This window comes from Stenella coeruleoalba (genome assembly GCF_951394435.1).
Source record: "Stenella coeruleoalba genome assembly, chromosome: 8".
Lineage (NCBI taxonomy): Eukaryota > Metazoa > Chordata > Mammalia > Artiodactyla > Delphinidae > Stenella > Stenella coeruleoalba.
The window spans coordinates 51,445,648-51,471,205 of NC_137154.1; the positions used below are offsets into that span (position 1 = coordinate 51,445,648).

At 41.1% G+C, this 25,558-nt stretch overlaps 2 protein-coding genes across 3 annotated transcripts in view; one reads left to right on the plus strand and one right to left on the minus strand.

Moving 5' to 3' along the window:
- Window positions 1-725: 725 nt before the first annotated feature.
- Window positions 726-25,558, plus strand: part of MRPL48 (mitochondrial ribosomal protein L48) — a 57,664-nt gene continuing 32,831 nt past the window's right edge. For both annotated transcript variants that reach the window (XR_013829325.1, XM_079928538.1), the window contains exons 1-4: window positions 726-840; window positions 10,914-10,966; window positions 11,954-11,991; window positions 24,237-24,325. Coding sequence is in view for 1 of the 2 variants with exons in the window: in XM_079928538.1 (XP_079784664.1) it covers window positions 820-840; window positions 10,914-10,966; window positions 11,954-11,991; window positions 24,237-24,325 (201 nt within the window). In the remaining variant the exon portion in view is untranslated. The remainder of the gene's footprint in view (window positions 841-10,913; window positions 10,967-11,953; window positions 11,992-24,236; window positions 24,326-25,558) is intronic.
- Window positions 13,313-13,981, minus strand: LOC307189944 (large ribosomal subunit protein eL13-like; the record flags this gene model as incomplete). The annotated part of the gene is made up of 1 exon (XM_079928539.1): window positions 13,313-13,981. Exon 1 carries the CDS (start codon window positions 13,664-13,666, stop codon window positions 13,313-13,315), a length of 354 nt encoding a protein of 117 aa, XP_079784665.1. The 5' UTR covers window positions 13,667-13,981.

A 25,558-nucleotide genomic window follows, 5' to 3' on the forward strand; every position in this document is an offset into this window, starting at 1 on the left:
ATCTCTGTCTTCCCAAGTTTCAAAGGATTGGCACAAAGTCATGCTAAGTAAATGGTTGATATGTGTAAAATAAGTAAATGAATGTGTGCTGTGACATTATCTCACGTGAGAAGGGGTATGTCAGAGGGAAAACACTTTGTATAAATGAGACAGTTTGAAACTCAGCTCTGCCTCTGTCGGTTGGCCCTAGACAAGTCTCTTAACCTCCTGCAATATCCTTACATGTAAAATCCAGTGATAATATCTAACAGGCTTGTTATGAGGAGTAAAGTGATGCTCTGAGCATAATGCGCTGTACATAGTGGTCACTCAATAAAAAATAGTTATTATCAATTATTATGAGGCAACTGAATGTCAGAAAGGCTCACTTAGGGTCACTCAGCTTTTAAATAGAGGTTAGAAGTCAGATCTCCACGTCCAGTGCTAGACGCTGGAATGAATTAATCAGGCAGAATTTCAGTCCCTGAGGAACTCGCAATCAAACACGGGAAAGAGAAAGTAACAAATAATTAATACATAGTATGGCAGATGAAATAGCAGAATTGTGTGTAAAGTATTGGGGTAACACAGAGATGGCAATTCATTCTGTCCGGAGAATTCGCAGTGATGGTGACACTTGAGCTGTAGTGGGCGACTTCTAGACACTGAGTCTCATAAGCTGCCGGAACCAAGGTGCTGCGGGAGTTGAGTGAGCCTCGGTCGGATATTGTTACCGGACCGGATCGAGGCCGTTCCGTCAGTGTTTTCGGACGCCCAGCGGTCGCGGCTTCTTGGGCCGATCTTCAGCTGGCACAATTACAGGCCGCGCAGCAGCAAAGGATGAATAGAGCTCTGGGAAAGGTAACGTAGGTTCCACGCACGCTGGGCGCGGGGGAGGTGGTGAAAAGAGCTGAGCTGCGAGGTGGCCGCAGGGCTCTCACGCTGCTGCAGACATCCGGGTAAGAGACTTGGGAGAGAACAAGGCTCTTCCCAGAAGCACGTGCGGCGCCTTGTCAAAGGGTTGCGCTTAGTCGTCTGCTCCCGGGGCGTTAACCCGCGCGCCACGCCCCCCTTCGCGCTACCCTCGCCTCGCATTGGCTGGAGCCCCGCAATGGGAATCACAGCGGAATAGGTCCAAATAATATGTACGACATTGAGCAGGTCATTTTATTTTTGCTTTAGGTCATCAGCTTCCAGATTTTTTTCTAAGAATACCGTTTTGACTCGCTGAACAGATTGGGATGTGAGGCTACTTGGTGACAAGGGAAGGGTAATAATAAAAAAATATTTTTACTTACAAAACCTTAATTACGTGACTGCAGTAAAACCGTGTGAACCACGTAAAGCATTCCTTGACTTTCCCTTGTTCTCTTAACAGATTTCAGCTGTGCTTTTTCAGTTGTACCATGCTGCTTAGAATAATGACTTTTTTTTTTTTAGCAATTCATGTTAAAATTTTATTCAAGGCATTAATTTGGAGACTACTCCATGATACACAGCATGATCATTGCTGCTCATGGATCTACTGGTCCTAACTTTGGGGCAGCCCCTGAATGTCTCTAGGTTTGTTTCCTTAAGATCCCAAACCTCACTTCATCCTTAATGAAGTAACTCTCTGTTGTTCACTTTAGCCAAATTGTGAGAATTTAACTAGATCTGGTGAAAAGATAATAGAAAAAAATCAAAGTTTTAAAATTTAACTGTTAAAGATGGTCAGATTGGTGGCTCCATGCTCCTGCTCTAAGAGCCTTGATTCTGAGGAATGCTGAAAGGGAGGGATCATTGTTCAGGGAATGCTGTTTTTGGCCATTCTATACTCCTGAAGAGCCCATGGAAATCTGTCATAGGCTATCACCTAAAGATACAAGGGCATATAGGGCCCGTCTGGGTCTGATGCCACTGTTCCCTTCCAGACTCCTTTGTTACTGACTTCACTCTTCCGTTCTGCCCTATTGCTTTGGCCAGGTAGTCTCTTCTTTATTTACCAAATGCTGAATTCCTAATCTTTGATCTTGTGGAGCTTTCTCACTTGGAATGCCCTCACCTTTTTCACCACCTATCCAAATGCTCCATGGTTCAAGGCCCAGCTCAGGTCTCATCTTTTCCTTAAAAGCTTTCAGACCATTCCAGCCAAAGTGCTTGTTTATTTTTTGAACTCTTAGCTGGTATTATCTTTTGGCATCTAATCATATGCAGTCCTGTGACCATCCTTGTCTCAGCCTGTCTGGAAGTGTTAGTTAATGCTTTACATTTATAAGGAAAACACATGGGATTTGCATCAGACCTGTGTTCTATCTCTTGCTAGCTGTGTGACCTTAGGCAGGTTATTTGACCTCGCTGTGCTTCAGTTTCTTATCTGTAAATGCAGATAATGGTGCCCATCATATGGAATTGTTGTAAAGATTATAGAAGATAATGTAAGAGTATTTTCTAAGTGTGAAGGACTATACAAATAGGAATATTGATATTATTCTATAGTTAATAAACTGCTTTCATTTCCATAATTTTATTTGAGCTTCATGATATGAGATAATCCTGGCAGACACAACAGATAAGGAGGTGGAAACTACTGGTGCAGTGTCTGGTACATAATAGGTTCTCAAATGCTTTACCAAATGCCTGAATGAACGAATGCCTTGCTTATAGGTCAACAGTCTCTTTTGTGGTAGTGCTGAACTGGAGCCTAGATTTTCTACCCCTCCTAAAACCCCACTGCCTTTCCTCTTCTGAGTATTTTGCATCTCCCTAATTTGATAATAATCTTGGTTTCTCTCATCTGTGAAATGAGGAATGAAAACCTTCCTTGACCTTCCCAGTTGTCAGTCCTTCCCTTCTTTGTGACCTGTGCAGCCCATTATACTGATCTCATTTCAGTGTAATAAATAATTTGCACATCTACTTTCCTCATTAGCAAGATTGAGGGTAGGGACTTCCCTGGTGGCCCAGTAGTTAGAATCCGCCTGCCAATCCAGGGGACACGGGTTCGAGCCCTGCTCCGGGAAGATCCCACATGCCGTGGAGCAACTAAGCCTGTGCGCCACAACTACTGAGCCTGCGCTGTAGAGCCTGCGAGCCACAACTACTGAGCCCACATGCCACAACTACTGAAGCCTGTGCTCCTAGAGCCCATGCTCTGCAACAAGAGAAGCCACCGCAATGAGAAACCCACGCACCACAACAAAGAGTAGCCCCCACTCGCCGCAACTAGAGAAAGCCTGCATGCAGCAATGAAGACCCAATGCAACCAAAAATAAATAAATAAAAATAAAATAAAATAAAAAATTAAAGAAAAAAGAAAGATTGAGGGTAGGCAACTGTATTTTCTTCATGTCTGTATATATGCAGTCTACAGTGTACTTGACCTGATAAATATTGAATGAATAAGTGAATGAAAAAATGTTGACATTATGTGGTAAGTACACAGTAGAGCTGGGACTAGAACTTCAAACTCTTAGCTCAGTGCCTGGGACCCTAAGAAATCATTTCAAATTTTAGATGAGTGAGAAGCTCAGCTTTACTGGAATAAAACTGGGTGGGATCACATACCTCTTTAGGTTAACAGAAGTAGTAAAGCAGCATTGATCCAATTAAGACACTAATGCTGATAGTCATCAGACTTCAGAAAACATTGTTTGATCAAGATGGAAGGATGGTGCCTGTGGAAGTCAACATGCACAGGAAATTGGTAGTGACTCACCTGCTGAGTTACTTTGCAGAGAAAATGGATGGTGTTGGAGTGTCAAGCTCAGGTCTGGATGTCACTCACCCTCAGATTACCATTCTTTTCGGGGATTACCATACCCTTGAACCACAAGGATATGATTAGGGGAGTGGTGGTGATCACAAAAGATATGCTAGCCTTACCAGTCCAGAGGGAGCAACCTTGGGGACTGATCACATAGTAAGATGTTTTCAAATGAAACGCTGAAGGCTAACATGGAGCAGAGTTCATATGAACAAATAGCAGTGAGGATTGAAAAAAATGACAAATCAACAGACATGAATTAGGAGGATATAAGAAGATATGAAACAGGAGGACAGAAATTTCAGAGGGCCTAGCAGGGCAGGGAGTCCAAAAGCCCAGCAAAATGGTCAAGAAGTTGGCTATTTCCTGGTCGCTACTAGACTGTAAGTTCTGGAGGACAGGGACATTTCTCTATTTTGTTCATGGTTTTATCTTCAGCACTTGTCACATACTAAAGTACATATTGTTCAATAAATGAGGAACTGAACAATCACCACAGTTATTGTCACTGCTCCCAATTTGACCGTTAACAATGTGCCTTGCACTTGCTAAGTCCTTTTCATATAATATCTAATTTAATAGTATCAACAACTGTATGAGTTTTTTTTATTTAACTTATTTTTTTATACAGCAGGTTCTTATTATATGAGTTGCTTTATAACCTGTTTAGAGATAAGGAAGTGAGGTTTGGAGAGATTTACTAATTTGATCAGCAAATATTTATTGTGCACTTGCTATGTGCCAGAGAGTATGCTAGATGCTGGGATGTAGTAGTTCCTGTCTTCAAGGAGCTTATATTTCCAGCAAAATAGACTAATTAAACATACAACTACCTTTTGCTGTATACCTGAAACTAGCACAATATTGTAAATCAACTATACTTCAATAAAAAAAGTATAATTACTTAACTAATTGTGATAAATGCCTCAAAAAAAAAGATTCTGTGTGCTATATGGTGTGTATAACGGCAGAATTCAAGTAACTCTGAGCAGTCAAGAAAGTTTTCTTGGTGATGTTACATGACTAAGACTTAAAGAATAATAGAATTTAGACTGGGAGAGCATGTGCGAAGGTCCTGAAATGAGAACACGTTTGGAGTTCCAGAGGGCCCAGAGGAAATTGGAAGGGAGAGAAGCGAGGGAGCTTGTATCAAGGGAGAGTGTGAGGAGAAGTATGGGGATGTTGGGGAGATGGTAGGGGATTGGGCTTACATTTCAGTGACCACAGTTGTTTTGAAACATTTTAGTCCTGGAGGAAGGTAGGGAATTGGGCTTAACAGAGCTCAGCTGTGGCCTAGAAGTGCCATCCAGCAATATGGTGTGAGGCCAGATATTCCTTTCTTCCTCCCTTCCTCTCAATCTCTCTCTCTTTCTTTTTAAAATTGAGATATAATTCACGTACCATGATATTTACCCTTTTAAAGCGGCTAATTTAGTGGTTTTTAGTATATTCATAAAGTTGTTCAGCCATCATCACTAATTCCAGAACATTTTCATCATTCTAAAAAGAAACGTTGTACCCATAAGCATTTACTCCTCAATTCCCCCCTCTGCCCACCCCCTGGTAACGACTCATCTACTTTATGTCTCTATGGATTTGTCTGTTCTGGTCATTTCATATAAATGAAATGATATAGCATGTGAGGCCAAGTATTTCTTTTTTCTTTTTTTTTTTTTTTGCTGTACGCGGGCCTCTCACTGTTGTGGCCTCTCCCGTTGCGGAGCACAGGCTCCGGACGCGCAGGCTCAGCAGCCATGGCTCACGGGCCCAGCCGCTCCGCGGCATGTGGGATCTTCCCGGACCAGGGCACGAACCCGTGTCCCCTGCATCGGCAGGCGGACTCTCAACCTCTGCGCCACCAGGGAAGCCCCAAGTATTTCTTAAGTGACTTGCGAAAGATCATACAGCTAGTAACGTGGAGGAGCTGATATTCAAACCCAGGTCTGTGTGAATCTATAACCTGTGTTCCTAACTGCTGTAAAGACTCAGTGTAAAGACAGGCTTTGATAGTCACCATATTAAACACATTCAGAAGAGAATGGCCAAAGAAAAAATTACAAGCAATCAATTTCGAAAGAACTTAGGAAAAGGTCAGCTTGAATACCACTTATTAGCTGTGTGCATCAGACATATTAATTAACATTTCTGAGCTTTGGTTTCCTTACAGTAAAATGGGGGTAGAAATATCTACTTCACAGAATGGTTGTGAGGGTTAATGCAAATGATATTTGGCATAAAGCAGGTTCTCAACAAATGGTAGGATTATTTAGGCTATTATTATTATCATTATTATATGAATTTCGCTGCTATTAAATTGGTATTGTTCTTTTGAGAGGTAGTATGGCAGAATGGAAAACATGGGTTTTAGAGTCAGATTTGGTTTGAATTCTTGGCACCTCTTACCAAACCTATAACTTTAGGCAATTTACCTAAGCCTCTGTTTTTTCCTCTATAAATAGAGGCAATTATTTCAATGCTTCTATTAGAGGATTGGTGTAAAGATTGAGCAAAGTGCTTAGCACAAAGGATGTACTCAATAAGTGATAGTAACAATGCTATTTTAAATAATATTTGTTGATATACAAATATATTCTGTTAATATTCATAAGACAGTTGCTTGCCTCATGGGCCCCTTACCCACTTCTGTCACCATCCACCCCAGGGCTTTGTTGTCTGAAGTTACTCACACACCATAGATTTTGCCCCGTGACTTCAGTTCTTAAGTAGCTGTGTAGTCCTTTTCTGGTTCCTGACTCCCGAGCTCATGGGACAAGTATTTTTGCAACCCACTGCAACAGCTCTGTCCTCATTCATTCATTCAGTAGAGTCACTGGCCTTCTCTTCCATTTGGTCCGGAGCTGGAGCTGCTCTTCATTTGCTGACTGCGGGGAGAGAGTATTTGTGGATACAGTCCCAAAATAGATTACTTTTGTCCTGATAAATGATGCCGAGCATTGCAGGGGAGAGGAAGCACATTTCCCAGAGCTGAAAGGGAGAGTTCACACCACAGTTTGAATGTCTTCCAGACAGTTGTCAACCCTTAAAAAGGTTTGCCTTTTAGATAATTAAATCCATAGCTATTGTGGAGACTCAGAAATCTGAACAATTGAAGTGAGGAAAAATCAGTCTCATCTAGATCTTTCTTCCCATCCAATACCTCTTCTGTATGAAGTGACCCATTTAAGAATACATTCTGTTCACTCTGATTTCTATTCTGTTTGTCGTGGTTGATAGATCTTGCACCTGGAGGGACGTTAGAGTCATCTGTTCTAAGTCCAGAGAGGGGAAAATTACTAGCCAATCACTAGTATGGTGACCAGTGGGGGCAGAGCCAGCCAGAGCTCCTGTGTCCTGGGGCTCCCAGTTGCCTGCTCTGTCTTTTATGCTGGCCAAGAAAAGGTTAAGCATATTGTACACATGTTTACAAAGTCTTTTAGTATCTGATTTAATTGTCATTTTTAGGATTGTCTGCATACTTTGTCCTTCCTTCTGTTATTCATATCCTTCCCAATCTTCATGACCTCACATTCTCTGGGACACTTTTCCTAAATTTGATCATTTTCCCCCCTAAATTCCTAAACACTAACACATTCATTTATGGGAGAGAGGGTGTAGAATAGTGGAAAAATTATAGGCCTTGGAGTCAGAGAAACCTAAGATCCTATGCTAGTTCTGATAGTAGTTGTTTGACTTTGGGTAAATTACTTAATCTCAGTTTCCTCAACTGTAAAATGGGATAATAATATTTATCCTGTAATGGAATTATGATTTAGACACATGGTAGGTGCTCAGCAAAATAGATGTGGGTCGTAATAAATGGTAGCAATGATTGTCATTCATTCACTTCTTCCTAATCATTTATTTATTTACTAAAACAACAGGAAGATGATATGACTCTTGCCCTTGAGGATCTCTTGGTTTAGCATAGTGGCCTATGGGTGATGTTAAGAGTTTCAGTGAATCTCTTGAAGTAGTATGCAAACTTTTTTCCCCCTTACTTACTTAATTTATTTGATTCTACATACTACATTTTAATTTTTTTTTTTTTTTGGGCCACGCCATGCGGCATGCGGGATCTTAGTTCCCTGACCAGGGATCGAACCCGTGCCCCTTGCATTGGGAGCGTGGAGTCTTAACCACTGGACCACCAGGGAAGTCCCCACCTACTACATTTTAAAAAATTGAAGTAGAGTTGATTTACAGTGTTTCAGGTGTACAGCAAAGTGATTCAGTTATATATATATGTATATATACACATATATATAGATTCTTTTTCATATTCTTTTCCATTATAGGTTATTATAAGACTATAGTTCCCTGTGCTAAGTATGCAAACTTTTGTATATTCGTGTCTATATTTATTTGTCTGGGGAGAAGGTTCATGATTTGGGGCAGATTATCAGCAATATCTGATCTGTAGCACCCCAAAAGCTAAGAACTTCTCCTGGCCATCAACACCTGGATTCCCTGCCAGAGGTGCTTGTTGTTTGTGCCACCTATTTTGACTTAATCATATAATACTGTGGTATTGCTTAGCTGTTTAATACAAATGTGTATTCATATCTTCAGCCATTCAAATTCCTATAAGGGGTTGTGCTTACATTTTTTAAACAGCTTTATTGAGATATAAGTCATATACCATACAATTTGTCCATTTAAAGTATACAATTCAATGGCTTTTAATATCTATAGAGTTGTGCAACCATCACTACAATCAATTTTAGAACATTTTCATCACCCCAGGAAAAAAACCCATATCCCTGAGTTGGCATCCCCAGCTCCCCAGACCCCCCCCAGCCCTAGGCAACCACTAGTCTTTCTTTCTCTATAGATTTTCCTATTCTGGCTATTTCATATAAATGGAGTCATACAATATTGGCCCTTTGTGACTGGCTTCTTTTATTTAGCATAATGTTTCCAATTTCATTCATGTTGTTATATTTTGTTTTTACAGTCCCTTTCATATTCATCACAGTAGTTGACACATAATAGGCTTTTTAAAAAATTTATTTTTATTTCTTAAAATTTTATTTATTTTTGGCATCATTGGGTTTTCGTTGCTGCGCGTGGGCTTTCTCTAGTTGCGGCGAGCGGGGGCTACTCTTTGTTGCAGTGCGCGTGCTTCTCGTTGTGGTGACTTCTCTTGTTGTGGAGCACAGGCTCTAAGCACATGGGCTCAGTAGTTGCAGCGCGTGGACTCTAGAGCACGCGGGCTTCAGTAGTTGTGGTGTGCAGGCTTAGTGGTTGTAGCTTGCAGACTGTAGAGTGCAGGCTCGGTAGTTGTGGTGCACGGGCTTAGTTGCTCCGCGGCATGTGGAATCTTCCTGGACCTGGGATCAAACCCGTGTCCTGTGCATTGGCAGGCGGATTCTTAACCACTGCGCCACCAGGGAAGTCCAGGCTTTTTTTTCTTAATTTAAAAAGATATTTATTTATTTACTTACTTATTTTGGCTGCGCCGGGTCTTAGTTGCAGCATGCGGGCTCTTAGTTGTGGCATGCAGGCTTCTTAGTTGTGGCATGCAGCCTTCCTAGTTGTGTTATGTGGACTCTTAGTTGTGCCATGTGAACTCTTAGATGCGGCATGTGTGCAGGATCTAGTTCCCAAGCCAGGGATCGAACCCAGGCCCCCTGCACTGGGAGCGCAGAGTCCTACCCACTGGACCACCAGGGAAGTCCCCATAATAGGCTTTAAAAAAATAAAATTTAGAACAGTTTTAGAATTACAGAAAAGTTGCAAAGATAGTACAAAGAATTCCCATATACTTCATATCCAGTTTTCCCTGTTATTATCTTACATTAGTATGGTACATTTTTCATAATTAATGAACTGATATTGACATATTATTATTAAGTCCATACTTTATTCATATTTCTTTCATTTTTTAAAATCCAGTGTCCTTTTTCAGGTCTAGGTAGGATCCCATCCAGTATATTATATTACATTTAGTCATCATGTCTGCTTAGGCTCCTCTTGTCTATGACAGTTTCTCAGACTTTCCTTTGTTTCTGAAGGCTTTTACACATAATAGGCTTTTAAGACATAAATGTTGAAGGAACTGAAATTGTTCCTCATAGTGGACAGGATTTTCTCTTTGTGTTATGGGACCTTAAGGGCATTTATTATTTATTATCTAGTTACTTTATAAAAAGAACTCCTCTATGTTAAGCACTCTCTTAGTAAACCTATAGCAGTGACCTTTTGAGTGGGTGCCGGCAGGGCAGAGTGAGATTAAAATAACTGGGTTGTTGGGGGTAAGATTGTGAAGAGTGGGGGAAGCTGCCACTGCAACTGCCTTCTCTCATTATTATTGTTTTGTTCATGTTGCTATATTATTGTTATCATTATTATTATTAAGAGAGTGTGGTGTAATAGAGGCATAGTCTTTGGAGTAAAACAGTCCTCTTAGCCACTTATTAGCTATAATTTCTTGGAATATAAATTCTATGGGCCTCAGTTGCCTCACCTGTAAAATTGCCTTGCAGTGTTTTGAGAATTAGGGAAGAGTTCAGAAAGTCCCTTGCATGGCGACTGTGCTTGACACATACATAATAGTTGTTGATTGATATTAGAAAATATAAATTAGGGACTTCCCTGTTGTCCAGTGGTAAAGAATCCACCTTCCAATGTAGGGGACGCAGGGTCGATCCCTTGTCAGGGAACTAAGATCCCACGTGCTGTGGGGCAACTAAGCCCATGCGCCACAACTACTGAGCTCATGTGCCACAAACTACAGAGCCCATGCACCCTGGAGCCTGTGTGCCACAACTAGAGAGAGAAAACCTGCATGCCACAACTAGAGAGAAGTCCGCATGCTGCAACGAAAGATCCCACATGCTGTAACTAAGACTTGACGCAGCCAAGAAAATGAATAAATAAATAAGTATTAAAAAAAAGAAAATATAAATCAAATTAGAAAGGGGAAATAGGGTGAAGAAAAAGCAATCCAAGTAGTACGGGGGGGTTGGGCTTCTGTTTTTCGAGCATTTTCTCTAGTGGGTGGAATAGGAAAGAAGATGGCCTTGGTTTGCCTGCATGTTTGGTATTAACTGTAGGGCAGTTTCTTTGCTAGACAAGAGACTTGGTTCCATTTTGTTTTGTGTACTGTGGGTTTCTAGCCTCTTTGTGAAGAGGTACTTGGAGATCTGTAAATGCTTACAATTGTTCTAACATGGCTATTTTGCTGTAGGCGCTGTGTCTGAGGAATGACACCATTTTTAAGCAAGCCTTTTCCCTCTTGAGGTAAGGATATTAATAACAGTAAAAATATAGTTAATATTTGCATTCCACTAGGTGGTTCACACAGCATTCTTCTTTCATCATCTCCACTTACATGTTTACTAAGCATCTCAAGCATTAACTCCCCTGCAAACTTACTCCTTCCCCATTCTCAGTAAATGACAACTCCATTCATCTAGTTGCTCAGGACAAAATCCTTGGAATCATCCTTGACACTGTTGTTTCTCTCACTCTACATCTAATTCTTAAATAAATCCTGTCAGCCTTGCTTTTGAAATGTGTTCGAATAATGCAAGGCTATTGCAAGAACGACTTCACTGGTTCTCTTCCCTCAGTTTCGTGTCTTCCTATTCATTGCTCACCTATTGCCAGGGTTAACTTTCTAAAACTTAAACTTGATCAAATCACTTTTGTGATTAAACTGCCCACACAAAGTACAGACAAAACTCCTTAGCACAGTGTTTGAGGTTTTCATAACCTGACCCCTGATTACCTCTTTTACCCTGCCCCCTTCCCTGCTGCTTAAGTGCCACTCACATCCACCTGCTTGCTGTTCCCCAGATATACTACTTTCATACCTCTGCCTAGAATGCTTTTCCTGTGGGGCTAAATAATCGAGAATAGTTCTTAATTTTTAAAACCTCATTTCAAATAGTTTCACCCCTCATGAGCATGCTTTCCTTTGTATTCCACCAACTCTTGTACATGATTTTGTTCTGGATCAGCACTGTATTGTGGCTCGCATCTGTTTACATATCTCTCTCCCAACTAGACCATAGATAGAGACATTTTACTTACTTTTGCATCCTCAGGACCTAACAGATTGACCCATAGTAAGTACTTAATAATGTTTATGGAAAGAAGAGAAGGAGGAAATAAGGAAATATGTAGCATTGATATATCCTTAATGAGGAGCATACAAGTTTTGGTAGCTTTGCAAATAGATGTGGGTATCTAATTGTATTCAACATACTTTCTTCCTCTTTTTAGGTTCAGAACCTCAGGAGAGAATCCCATCTGTTCTGCAGGTAAACAGTTATTTCCTGATGTAGTCTTCCTGCTTTAAGTGACCCTCTAACACTCTAATAATTTTGTCTAAAAAGATGCCTAACATATCTTTGAGAAGAGTGCCTGGGACCAAATCCTACCCCTCAGGTGGAACAGGACAAAGGGCAAGAACATAAAGTAGTGGTTTAAGAGCAAGAGTTCTGTAGTAAGTTTGGATTCCAACTCTACCACATACTATTCTGTGACTTTTAAGTACCTCTCCATAGCTTGGTTTCCTCACTTTAAAAAATGAGAATTATAGTACAAACTACAGTGAATTATTTGAAGATTCAGTGAGATAAAACATATAAAGTGCTCAAAAAAAGTTAGTATTGGGACTTCCCTAATGGTCCAGCGGCTAAGACTCCACACTCCCAATGCAGCGGGCCCACGTTCGATCCCTGGTCAGGGAACTAGATCCCACATGCCACAACTAAAAAGTGATCCCACGTGCCACAACTAAGACCCAACACAGCCAAATAAATATTAAAAAAAAAAAGTTATTATTATTATTGCTACTATTTCAGACCTGTCTTTCATGTCCATTATCTACCAGGCTAAGGCTTTTCTTCCAGTATTTTATCCAAAATGAATGTTCATTCAATCTGGTCAACTCAATGAATTTCAATCTGTTTCAACCCTATTATATGCCAATTTTGCTTTGTCTATTATGTGACACATTTCAAAGCAGCCATTGGATAGTAATGACATCTGTTTTTTGACTGAAGAGTATCAGAAACAGGGAATTCCCTGGTGGTCCAGTGGTTAGGACTCCGCACTTCCACTGTAGGGGGCACGGGTTTGATCCCTGGTCAGGGAACTAAGATCCTGCAAGCCGCGTGGTGTGGCCAAAAAAAATAAAAATAAAATAAGTATCAGAAGTAAAGGAATGGGAGCAAGGAAGGGAACTAACATTTACTGAGTGCCTAGTATGTGCCATGCAGTGCATAAGAAGTTTTACATCCATTAATTATTTCAGAAGATGGTGGCAATGTGTAGAGAATCACCACTTCTACCAGGCCTAAAGCCCAGCTTCTCAAAATATGTGCTTCTTTTTATTTATTCATTCTCTCAACAAACATTTATAGGACCAGGCTGTGTTTTAGGTGCTGGGGGTACAAAATTAAGATGATATAATCCTTGCCATTTGGAACCTTACAGTTTTATAAGAAATAATTTTTTCAAAAGAATAATATAATGAACACTTCTGTACCCATTACTTAGATTCAACTGTTGTAAACATTTTGTCATGTTAGCTTTATTATTATTATTATTTTTTAATAACAAGTTGCCAACAGCACTTTATTTTTTCTTTTCAACATCCTGTTCTGCAGCTTCCTTGGCCCTTTTTGCCCAGATGCCAAAGTGCCGGGCATTGGCGCGGGCCATGCAGAGACTGGCGAAGGCCTTGAAGTTCTTCTCCTCCTCTGTGATAACTCTGGCCTTCTCCTTCTTGTAGATGTTCCGTATGGGCATGACTGGTCCGGTCAGCTGGGTGGCCAATTTGAGCTTTGCAGCAGAGCTGTCTCCTTTCTTGGGGGCTGAGGTCTTCCTGCGGATCTTGTGCGCCGGCTGGTTGAACCACGTGGCCACGCGCCGCTGCCAGTTCTTGTGGAAGTGGGGCTTCAGGATCATATCATTACGGCTGGGCGCCATGGCTGCGGCCGACTGGCCTGGGGAGCAGGGAGGACGGTGAGCGAGTTAGGGCCCGGGCGCAGTGGCCCGAGGGCGCACGCACCCACGTTAGCTTTCTTTCTTTTTTTTTTTTTTTGCGGTACGCGGGCTTCTCGCTGTCGTGGCCTCTCCCATTGCGGAGAAAAGGCTCCGGACGCGCAGGCTCAGCGGCCATGGCTTACGGGCCCAGCCGCTCCGCGGCATGTGGGATCCTCCCGCACCGGGGCACGAACCCGCGTGCCCTGCATCGTCAGGCGGACTCTCAACCACTGTACCACCAGGGAAGACCCCACGTTAGCTTTCTTGATCAGATGTTATGATACTTCACCCCTGAATACTTAAGCATGCATTTCTAGAAACAAGGATATTCTCTACATTCTATTAAAGAACCACAATAGCATTATCTCCCTGAAGAAAATTAATAATAATGCCCCAATGTCATCTAATACTCTATCCATTTCCCCAGTTGTCCCCCAAAAGTCTTTTATGGGGTTGTTTATAACCAAGAGCCAATGATGGTTCATGCTTTGCATTTTGCTATGATGTCACCTTTAATGCAGAACAGATCTTTCACTATTTTATTTCTACAACAGTTGCTTTTTGATTAGGCTAGACCATTTGACTTATAAAATTTCCTCCCTTTTTAATTTGATTATTTCTGTGCGGTATTTTATAATATGTTCTTCTGTTCCTTTCCTACAAACTAGAAGTTACATCTAAAAGCTTTTCTAGATTCAAGTTACACAATTTTAGCAAGAAAACTTAATAACTGATGCTCTGAACTTCATATTGCATCCTATCAGGAGAGGAAAAAAAAAAACTAAGAAAATCTGATCATAAAAGTGAAAAGCAGCCATTTTAGAGAATATGGAAAATAAACACACACACACACACACAATACACACACGAGGAAGCTGAAGAAAATAAAAATCACTTGTAATCCTACCATCCAGAGATTATTGCTTAACATTCTGGAGTATATCCTACCAGGTCTTTTTCTAGGCATTTCTTTCTCTCTTTCTGTGTGTGTGTGTGCGTGTGCGTGTGCGTGTGTGTGTGTGTGTATTTTTTTGTCTTGCAGTAATGGGAACAAATTATATATAATGCTTCATAATCTTTTTTTTCTACTTAACCTATGGTGAACATGTTTCTACTATAATAAATAAATATCTACATAATTATTTTGAATATACTGCCTTAAATGGAACAACTTGTAAGAATCTGAGTCTGGTTTTGAACATGTTGAGTTGGAGTGCTTGTGAGGAAGATATACTAAGTAGTCCATTGGAGACACTGATCTTGAGCTCAAAATATATGTCTGGGATGAAACTGTGAATTTGGAAGTCATCATATTGTTGATTTTAATTGAAGTCTTGGGAATGAATGAGACTACCTGAGGAGAACAAGTAGAGAAGAGGCCCAAGGATCAGGCCCTGAGGAACTCCAACATTAAAAAATTGGGTAGAGGGTGCAAGATATGGCTAATGAGCTTGAAAAGGGAGGCCAACGTGGTAGGAGAAGACCAGGTTAGTATAGTTTCATGGCAGCCAAAAGGAGAGTGTTTCAGGAAGGAAAGAGTGGTTAATCACGTTACAGTTTCAGCTGTGTGCTGCTGAGAGGGGATCGCAAAAGACATGAACTAACGATATTCCTTAGTTTCGACAGCATAGAGGTGACCTTAGGGAGAGTAGTATCTGTGTAGGTGTGGTGAGGTCTGTTGTGGAAATCAACTGCATTGACAGGTGAATGGGAGTTCAGGAGTTAGAGAAAGCTATTACAGACAGTACGTTTAAGAAGTTTGTCTTTGAATGGGAGGAGAGAGAATTGGCAGGAGCTGGAGAGGGATGTGGGATTAAGGAAAGACTTTTTTTGATGGTTATTTTTCTCTTAATTATACTTTTAATTTTGAAAGATATAAAAAGTTATAAAAAAGTGAAAAGGGTGATATGTCAAATAAACCCAGATTTGGCAATTATTAACATTTTGTTAGACTTTCATTTTTTTTCTTGTATATTAAAAATAAGGATTATGTTCAAGACCCATTTATTCCCTACTCTTGGTATCATCCCTTATCCCATAACCAGAGAAAAAGTTCATTTTGAACTGGTATGTATTCCGAGGAAGGTTTTAAAAATATATTAAAATTATCAACTGTTAAAAATTATAAAAGCATGCAAATGGTAAAAATAAATATAAATTGACAAAAGGATGTATGATGAAAGATTGAATTTTTTTCTATTACCCACCTAGTCTCACTCCTCAGTGGTATGCATCGATAGCAGTTTCTTGTATATTTTTCAGGAAAGTTTTATGCGTATATTAACATATATGTTATAATGCTGGACATTTAGCTTGTTTTCAGTTTTTGTTATTTCAAAAAATGCTGCAACAACTGTTTCTATACATCTTTATAAACTTGTTCTGTACATTTGTAAGTTAAATTCCTGGAATTGAAATTGCTGAGTCAATGGGTTGTCAGTTGAAAATTTTGGTAAGTATTGTCAGATTGCCCTTCAGAGAAGTTGTATTAATTTACATTTCTATTTTCTGGCCCAAACTGGGTTTTACAAAACATCTTACTTTTTTGCTGGTGAAAATTATGTCTCATTTTAATTTGCATTTCTTGAGAAAGTTTGTCATCTTTTCATATTTTTTTGGCCGTTTGTATTTCTTGTGAACTGCCTGCACATATTTTTTGCCCATTTTTCTTTTGAATTGTTTGCTTTTTCATTTTTAATTTGTAAGAACTTTTTATATAGTTCCTTTTTTAAATGAAAGTTCTTTTTAAAAATTTATTTAATTAATTAATTAATTTTTGGCTGCGTTGGGTCTTTGTTGCTGTGCGTGGGCTTTCTCTAGTTGAGGCATGTGGGGGCTACTCTTTGTTGCGGTGCGTGGGCTTCTCATTGCCGTGGCTTCTCTTTGTTGCGGAGCACGGGCACTAGGTACGCGGGCTTCAGTAGTTGTGGCATGTGGGCTCAGTAGTTGTGGCTTGCGGGCTGTAGAGCGCAGGTTCAGTAGTTGTGGCGCACGGGCTTAGGTGCTCTGCGGCATGTGGGATCTTCCCCAACCAGGGCTCGAACCCATGTCCCCTGGATTAGCAGGCGAATTCTTAACCACTGCACCACCAGGGAACTCCCATAGCCAGTTGTTTTAACATTTATTGAAACATCCATCTTTTCCCCATAGATTTGAGAATGTCACCTTATCATATACTAAGTTTCCATATGGATCTAGAACTACTGTATTGTAATTTAGTATTGTTTTATAGATCTGTCTGTATATTTGATACCAGTACCAAGCTGTTTTAATACTACTGGTTACTGTAGTTTTGAGGTATATTTTAGTATCTGATTCCGAGGTAGTTTTTTGTTTTATTTTGCTTTTGAAACTGGATTAAATGGGGCATGTTAAATGCTGTTGAAAAAAGTCCAATTGAATAAAAGATCCTTTTGAAAAGAGAGGTAGGGACAGTAACAATTTACTCAAACAGCTTCCTATTTGGAGAAATTTAAGTTGTCTCCAAAATCTTGCAATGTAAACAACACTACGATAAACATCCTTGTACATTAGTATTTCTGCCCTTCTGTGATTATTTACATAGGATATATTTCTCAAAGTCTAATTGTTGGGTCAAAGGAAATGCACATTTAAAATTTTTTTTTTGGCTGCACTGGGTCTTTGTTGCTGCACGTAGGCTTTCTCTAGTTGTGGCGAGCGGGGGCTACTCTTTGTTGTGGTGCGTGAGCTTCTGATTGTGGTGGCTTCTCTTGTTGCCGAGCACGGGCTCTAGGTATGCAAGCTTCAGTAGTTGCAGCACACAGGCTCAGTAGTTGTGGCACGTGGGCTCAGTAGTTGCAGCGTGCGGGCTTAGTTGCTCCACAGCATGTGGGATCTTCCCGGACCAGGGATCAAGCCCATGTCCCCTGCATTGGCAGGCGGATTCTTAACCACTGTGCCACCAGGGAAGTCCCAAAATGCACATTTTTAAAGCTATTGATGTGTATTGCCAAATTGCTCTTTGGAAAGATTGTACCATTTTATAGTTTTTTTGGTATTTAAGAATCCCTTTTTATACACTCATCAACATTGTTATTTTTTTAATATTTGTTAATATTAATAAGTTAAAAAATGCCATCCCTTGTATTTGTAATTTGCATGTCTTTGATTACTAGTTGGTTGAACATATTTTCATACATTTACTGGCCATTTATCCTTTCCTTTGCCCATTTCAATTGTGGAATCTCAGTGCCTAGAAGGCTCCAAGGCCCAGGGTAACTCACCAATATCAGCATGCCAAAGTTATTCTCTTTGAAAGGACACAGCTTTGTTGGCGTTTTTCATGTGTCTTTGAGATTTCTTTAAAGTTAGAAATTTCAAAATTGAATTATAATGGTGTTCGGAAAAGAAGAGTAGGAAGCAGTGTCCTGTTCCTACCTTTACACATCATACTCTCTGTGGGCCCTGGGTACCATCCCAGCTGCTCTCTCTAAGGGATGGGCCTCATTGTAGTAACCATCTTTTTCTTACTGCTTTAAACGTACATGGAGAGGTAGAAGTAAATATATAAAGAGGTCTAAAGAGGTTAAACGAAGGGAACTCAGACTCTTCTTATTATAGCATGAGCAAAAAGGTGGAGTCATCAAAACATGGTACATTCGGGACTTCCCTGGTGGCTCAGTGGTAAGAATCTGCCTGCCAATGCAGGGGACGCGGTTCGAGCCCTGGTCTGGGAAGACCCCACATGCCGCAGAGCACCTACGCCCGTGTGCCACAACTACTGAGCCTGCGCTCTAGAGCCCGCGAGCCACAACTACTGAGCCTGCATGCTACAACTGTTGAAGCCCGTGTGCCTAGAGCTCATGCTCCGCAACAAGAGAAGCCGCCGCAATGAAGCCCGCGCATCACAAAACAAAGAGTAGCCCCCGCTCACCGCAACTAGAGAAAGCCCACACGCAGCAACGCAAACCCAACACAGCCAAAAATAAATAAATTAAATAAATTTATTAAAAAAAAAAAACATGGTACATTCAAGTCCAAATAGTTCAATGTAATTAGAAATTCTAAATTGAAAGAAGTTTGAAAAGAGATTTTGAAAAAAGTGGGTAGCCGCCAGAGCCAAATCATTGCAGATTGTCTTGGTAAAATATCTCTAGAATTTCAAAACAAAACAAGCAAACAAAAACACCCCAACGCTTACTGAGCACATACCATTTGCCACGTGCTGGGGTGTATCTGCCCTTCAGGGATGTGCATTGGATGGAGAAAATATCCTGTAATTAGACTCTTGGCTGGGGTTACCCCAGCGTTTTCCTCTTTCCCTCCGGCATAGCCCTGCCAAAATGCTTGTTCTAATTTTGAAGGAGAAATAATTAAAATGAAGTTGTTTATCCCCATCCTGGATTGATGGGTTTAGTTCCCAGTTTAGTAAACAAGGACATTGAAGGACAGTTGGCTCTGGCATATATAAAGGGAAGGGATGTGTTGTGGGAGACGTCAATACATGATTACATTCTATAATTGTACTAACTGAAAGATTTTCAAAGCCTCCTTTTGAAATCATGGGGTTTTGTATCTTCTTCAACGAAAAGAGTTGCCTTTTCTCTCAGGAGGCTGCAATGTTAATATGACAGCAGGAAACCAGCTTAATGACACAAGCAGGGGAAAAAATTCAGTTGAACTTAATGGAAATCAGAGGCTTTCAAACTTGTAAATTTTATAATTAAAACAACTAATTAAGCAGTTTAACCACTGGTAATTTGACCAAAAACCTTTCATTTAAGAGAGAAAAGGGTTAATTTAACAGTAGTTTGAACCAGCTTCTTAATTAACCAACTGCTCTAATTATAGAAATTGCCCCAAACTAAATTTGAAAATGCCTCCTTGCCAAGGAATTCCAGTAGATTAGAGGCTGAGGCAAGCATTTGTGGCATTTTCACCTAAGATGTGTCATCATCTCAAAGATCACTTTTGGTTCTGCTACTTGAAACCACTGGTGGGCGATTGAATTTCTGTGTACTTAAAGATGGTGACGAGTGCCTGGGTTGTTGTTGTTTTTTAATTTACACAAAATATTTTACTATATAATGGAGGCATGGGAGAGCTGCAACTGTAAACTCTTGATGATGTTTGTATGTTTAGGGCAGCACAGAGACGACATTTAAGCTGGCCATGGAGGCTGTGAAGGATATCACCAGTCAGAGAGGTGCAGTTCCAGCAAGGGGGACAGCCCAGCACCACACAGAGGCATGAGAACTGCATGGTTTATACAGAATGGCAAGTGTAGCTCTGTGGCTGAGAAGCAAGGTTTTAAAAGCCTGGAGGATGGAGGGTGAGGACGTGAAGTGGTTGGAACTAGATTATAAAATTGAGACTCTTAAATGCTTGCCTAAGGAGTATGAACTTCAGGCAGTGGAAAATCATCAAACATTTTGAAATATAGCAAGGACCTTCCTTGTCTCATTTATTGGTGTTACTGTAGTGCCTGATACAGTGCCTGGCATAGAGTAAGTCCTTTTTAAAAATTGTGTGTGTGCAGTGAATAAATTGTTGAATTAATGAAAGAGAATAACATGATTAGGTTTGTGTTTTAGAAGGATTAATTTGTCAGCTTTAAAGGATGGAATAGAGAGGGGGGGTGTGGATACAGGAAGACTAACAACAACAACTCAGCCAAGGATACTACTTGAATCTTTGCTTGAACTTCCATCCACACTACCCTCCAACCGCCTTCCACCCACAACAACCAAAGTGATCTTTTAGAAACACATTAGACATATAATTTCTCCGCTGTTCAGCATGAAATCCAAACCCTTAACATGGCTCAGAGTGGTGGGTTCCAATCCACTGCCCTAATCTCTGGTGCACTCAGCCCCTCTCACTTTGCTTCAGCCACATGGACAGTCTTTTTGTTCCTTGAATGTGCCAATCTGCGTCCCCCTCTGGGGCCCTTGCACACGCTATTCCCTCTGCCTGGAATATTCATTCTCTATCTTTTTACCTAATAAACTCCTATCTGCCTTTCAGGTCTCAATTTATTTTATTTATTTATTTGAGTAGATAATGCATGTACATGGAACAAGTTTTAAAAGATACATGAGTATAAAGTCAACAGTAAGTCTCTCTCTCCTGCCATCTAGCCACTTCTCCCTGGGGATAACCACTATGACTATTTTCCTCTGAAATCTGGTTTCAGTTCACATGTCATTTTCTTTTAGAGGCCTTTCCTGATATTCCAATCTAAAATAGATCCACTGATTGTATTGCCATAGCGCTTTTTATCATTCATCACAATTTGTAATTTCATATTTATTTATTTATTTAATTTAATTTTTTTTTTTTTGCGGTACACAGGCCTCTCACTGTTGTGGCCTCTCCCGTTGCGGAGCACAGGCTCCGGACGCGCAGGCTCAGCGGCCATGGCTCACGGGCCTAGCCGCTCTGCGGCATGTGGGATCTTCCTGGACCGGGGCACGAACCCGTGTCCCCTGCATCAGCAGGCGGACTCTCAACCACTGCGCCACCAGGGAAGCCTTCATATTTATTTTGTGACTTCCCTCCTCCATTAATGATTCCCTCCTCCTACTAGACTATAAGCTCCATAAGCTGAGTTTTGTTGGCCTTGTCCCCTGTTATATCTTCACTTCATTGCACAGTGTCTGGCACATCATAAGTACTGAATAATTAAGCCCTTCCTAAATTTTTTGCCTGTTTCTGTAAGCTCATCTCTTGCCACCCTGCTGCTTATACTCTGCCTTGAAATTCTCTCTCTGGGTCTTCCCCTCCCCATACTGTGTTCTCTCTAACTCCTAGTCATCTGTCAGGTTTTACTTAAAAGCCACCTGCTCTAAGAATCCTTTCCTGACACCACAAGTCCAGCCTTAGTGCCTCTCTCATGTATATAGCCCTTATTGTAGGTAGCCCTTATCACCTGCATTGATATTACTGTCTCGCCACTAGATCATAGATTCTGTATTGCAGGGACTTTGTCTTTGCCCATTGTTACAGCTCCAGCATCTAGGGCAGTGGTTGGTACCAACCCGGGCCTGCCGTGGATATTGGGTTGTTTGTACATTGCACAACTCTAGTGTGTGCCATTCACATGGTTGTGAGGGTATAATTGTTTCTGGCTACCCCAGTGGGTAGTAATAAATATTTGTTGAGTGAGTAAACATGCTTTGGAGAGTTCAGTGCTTTTTAGGAGGTCATGTTTTAAAGTCATAATAAAATCTTTTGGGATGGATTAATTTTCAAGGCTCTGATCTGAGGATGGTTGTGTACCCAATCAAGGGGATTTGGATATCAGCTGTTTGGGCGGGGCCCCAGGTTGCAGAGTCTGGAACCTAAAGCCTCAAAGAGTCAGCTGGGACTGTGGCCAAGAAGATACCTCAGTTATGTTCAGTGCTCTCTGGAAGCCTCTGCCAAAAATACCTCCTTCTTCCATGCGTGTTAAACTCTTACTCCTCTTTCAAGAATGCAGCTGTTGGGACTTCCCTGGTGGTCCAGTGGTTAAGAATCCGCCTTCCAATGCAGGGGACGCGGGTTCGATCCCTGGTCAGGGAACTAAGATCCCACATGCCTCGGGGCAACTAAGCCTGTGCGCCACAACTAGAGAGAAGCCCATGCGCTGCAACGAAAGATCCCGCGTGCTGTGGCGAAAATCCTGCGTGTCGCAGCTAAGACCTGATGCAGCCAAATAAATAATAAAGATGAGAAAACTGACTTAAAAAAAAAAAAAGAATTCAGCTGTTACCTCCATGAACCTATTCCTCTGTACCGTCTTCCACTTCGCCCCGCTCACCCCTAAGGTGGAGTTAGTGGTTCTTTCCTCTAAGTTCCTTGCTCTCATCTCCATTAAAGTATTTTGTACACTATAAGGTAATTATCTGCTTTCCCATCATCCTTCCCCAGTACACATTGAGTGTCTCTAGGGAAAGTAGTATATTTTAGTCATCTTTGTAACTGTCCCAGTATCTATTCGGTTGTTGGCATATAATGGTAAATGCGGACTAATACACATCATGGAAGGGATCCATGATATACCAGGGTTGTCTTGATGAAATACTGTGGATTGTAAACATAGGGAAAGTCTCTGAACCCATGATTCTTGATTGGCCTGGCACAGAGCAGACCTGCTTGGAAGCACATTTTAGAAAAGAGAAGCTTAAGAAACATTTCACTTGATGTCATTAGACTTTTCCACACCATTTTGTGTTTAGCCCCCCACAAAGTGATGGCCCTGGGGAGATGCAGGACCACAGGAGCTGGGAGGGAAGGGGGCAGAACCTAGGACTAGTACTTTTCCAGAAGGTAGGGAACAAGCAAGAGAGACAGACAGACATAACAGAGCTGTGTAGGGCTGGTTCCAGTGAAGGGTAGAGATAAGGAGCTGATATCAGATATGGAAACGATCAAGTCTAGCTAGATTTTTTTTTTTTTAATTTGGCTGCATCGGATCTTAGTTGCGGCATGCGGGATCTTCGCTGTGGCATGTGAGATCTTTTGTTGCGGTGCGTGGGCTTCTCTCTAGTTGTGGTGTGTGGGCTCTCTAGTTGTGGCACGCAGGCTCCCTAGTTGTGGCTCGTGGGCTTCAGAGTGCACGGGCTCAGTAGTTGTGGCGCGTGGGCTTAGTTGCCCCGTGGCACATGGGATCTTAGTTCCCCAACCAGGGATCAAAGCCACATCCCCTGCATTGGAAGGTGGTTTCTTAACCACTGGACCACCAGGGAAGTCCCTAGCTAGATTTTGTATTCCAGAAATTTAGGTGTTATAACACATCTGAGAACAGGCTGTTCAGTCACATAGACCTGGGTTTAAATTGCAGTTCTGCCTTTTACTTGCTGGTTGACCTTGGCCAATTCCTATTTTTTTGAGCTGCAGTTTCTTTATTTGTAAATGAAGATAAAAATAATGAGGATTAAAGGAGAATATGTATATATCAGCAAGTCCTTCTTTGAAGGGAATCTGGGTGGCATATCTCTAGGTCTACCACAGTGAATATGTGTATACAGATCCTATTTTTTACATACACACTGTTCTGTACCTTAGGTTTTTAGTTTTTATTGTTATTCACTTAACAAAGTCTGTTGGAGATTATTACGTATCAACACAAATAAAGCAAATTAGGTAGTTTAAAAAACTGTGGAAATCTGTGATTGTCCTTTTTCCTGGTTGTATTTGCCACCTGTCTCTTTCTCTGAACAATCTTCATTGGAAAACTTCAAAAGGATTATTGCCTGTTGAGGAACGGAGAAAATGAGAGCCCTGTGAGAATGTATTTTGTCCCCCTACCAGCAGTGGCTCTAGCAGGAGAGAATTTCTCAAAGAAAGATGGGTGGTGGGGATTAGATATAGTCCAGGGGCCAAGCGGAGAGAAAAATGGGGTAAACCGAGTGTCAGCTCAGGATCAAGAAATAGCTCTGGTTCTTTAAACCAGCAAGAGGCTCACTCTCCCCAAATATTCCATTTCACGATGGAGAATTTGTCTCCTCATGTATGATCTATCTGTCCCTGGAGGAGCTTTGAAAGGTTTGTCTTATTTTCTCTCTTTTAGCTGGCATTCTGCTGAGCATCAGTCGGCACTACAGGTCACAGCCCACGCATGGCATTGGAAGATACAAGCACCTAGTTAAAGCACAAGAGGTAAGAGGGGCAGGGGTCCTTTAGAGAAGGATAGTGTGCAGCTTTTACAAAGACCCTGAAGATCAGATGTGCATAGGTTGGATTATACTGGAGCTAGAAAGGATAGAGGGTTGTCCCTCAGTCCTCTCCAGTTCATTAGTTTGGATATGATCCAGAGTGGAGATGTTTTTGCCAGTTCCTAATCTTGTCCCTAGGCCAGGTTATCACAGTGAAAAGCAAATTCTTTGGTTTTATTATTTGTGACACGTAAAGAAAATATCTTCTTAGTACTTAGTTCAATAGGGACCTCACAATGGAAATGATATGTTCAGTTCAGTTGAATGAATGGTTTGTGGCACATAGAGGTGGATTCACATTTTCAGCCAAATAGCTGATTTTTACAGTATTTACAGATTTAAAATATGTATGTGTTTCTTTAATCCATTATCACAGATAACTGGGAGTTGTTTCTAAGCATTGTAAGATTATTTAGCCTATTTCTTTGGCTCCAGCTGAAGGATTGCTTCTGTGGTGGTTGGATTTTTTGTGCATTTGCAGAGGATTTTGTAGTGGGATGGACACAAAACTGGCTTGAAAGTCAGACAGTCTAGCTTTGAGTCACGATTCTATCACTTCCTGAAAACAGTATAGTTAGGAAGATTTTGCTGTTCTACTTGGGGAGATTTCAACATCGCTTTTGGTTCTTTGGCTTAGTTCGATGCTCCCATGCAACCCCGCACATCTCCCATTGCCTCTCTCACCTTGGCAGAAGTCCAGTACCACTGCATTTGGGCCTCAGAAGCCACTAAACTTGCCACGTTCTCCTGAGCAACATCCTTATATCAAGGAATTTCATGACAGGAATGTTGCCACACCTGAGGCTTGTATCAGGCACCTTTCCAGCAGGAAACAGCCCTACTAAAATTGTTCCTTTGTGATGAGAAGAGTACTGAATTGGGAACCAGGAAACTTGTGTTCTAGGCTTGGTTCTGCCAGTTATTAGCTTCATGATTTGGGGTAAGTTAACCTAACCTCTTTGGGCATGGCAGGTCCTGAAATTATATGTAAAATGTTTTCTATGTGTGACTTTTTCTGGGAAGAGAGTCCATAGCTCTTGTCAGACTCTTCACGAAGTTTGAGAAACTCTGGATTAGAATATCTTCAAGAGTCTTTCAGCTCTGATATCATGTAACTCCATAATGCTATGATACATTTTTCAAGCATCTATTATGTGCTAGGTACTGTTGGGGGTGC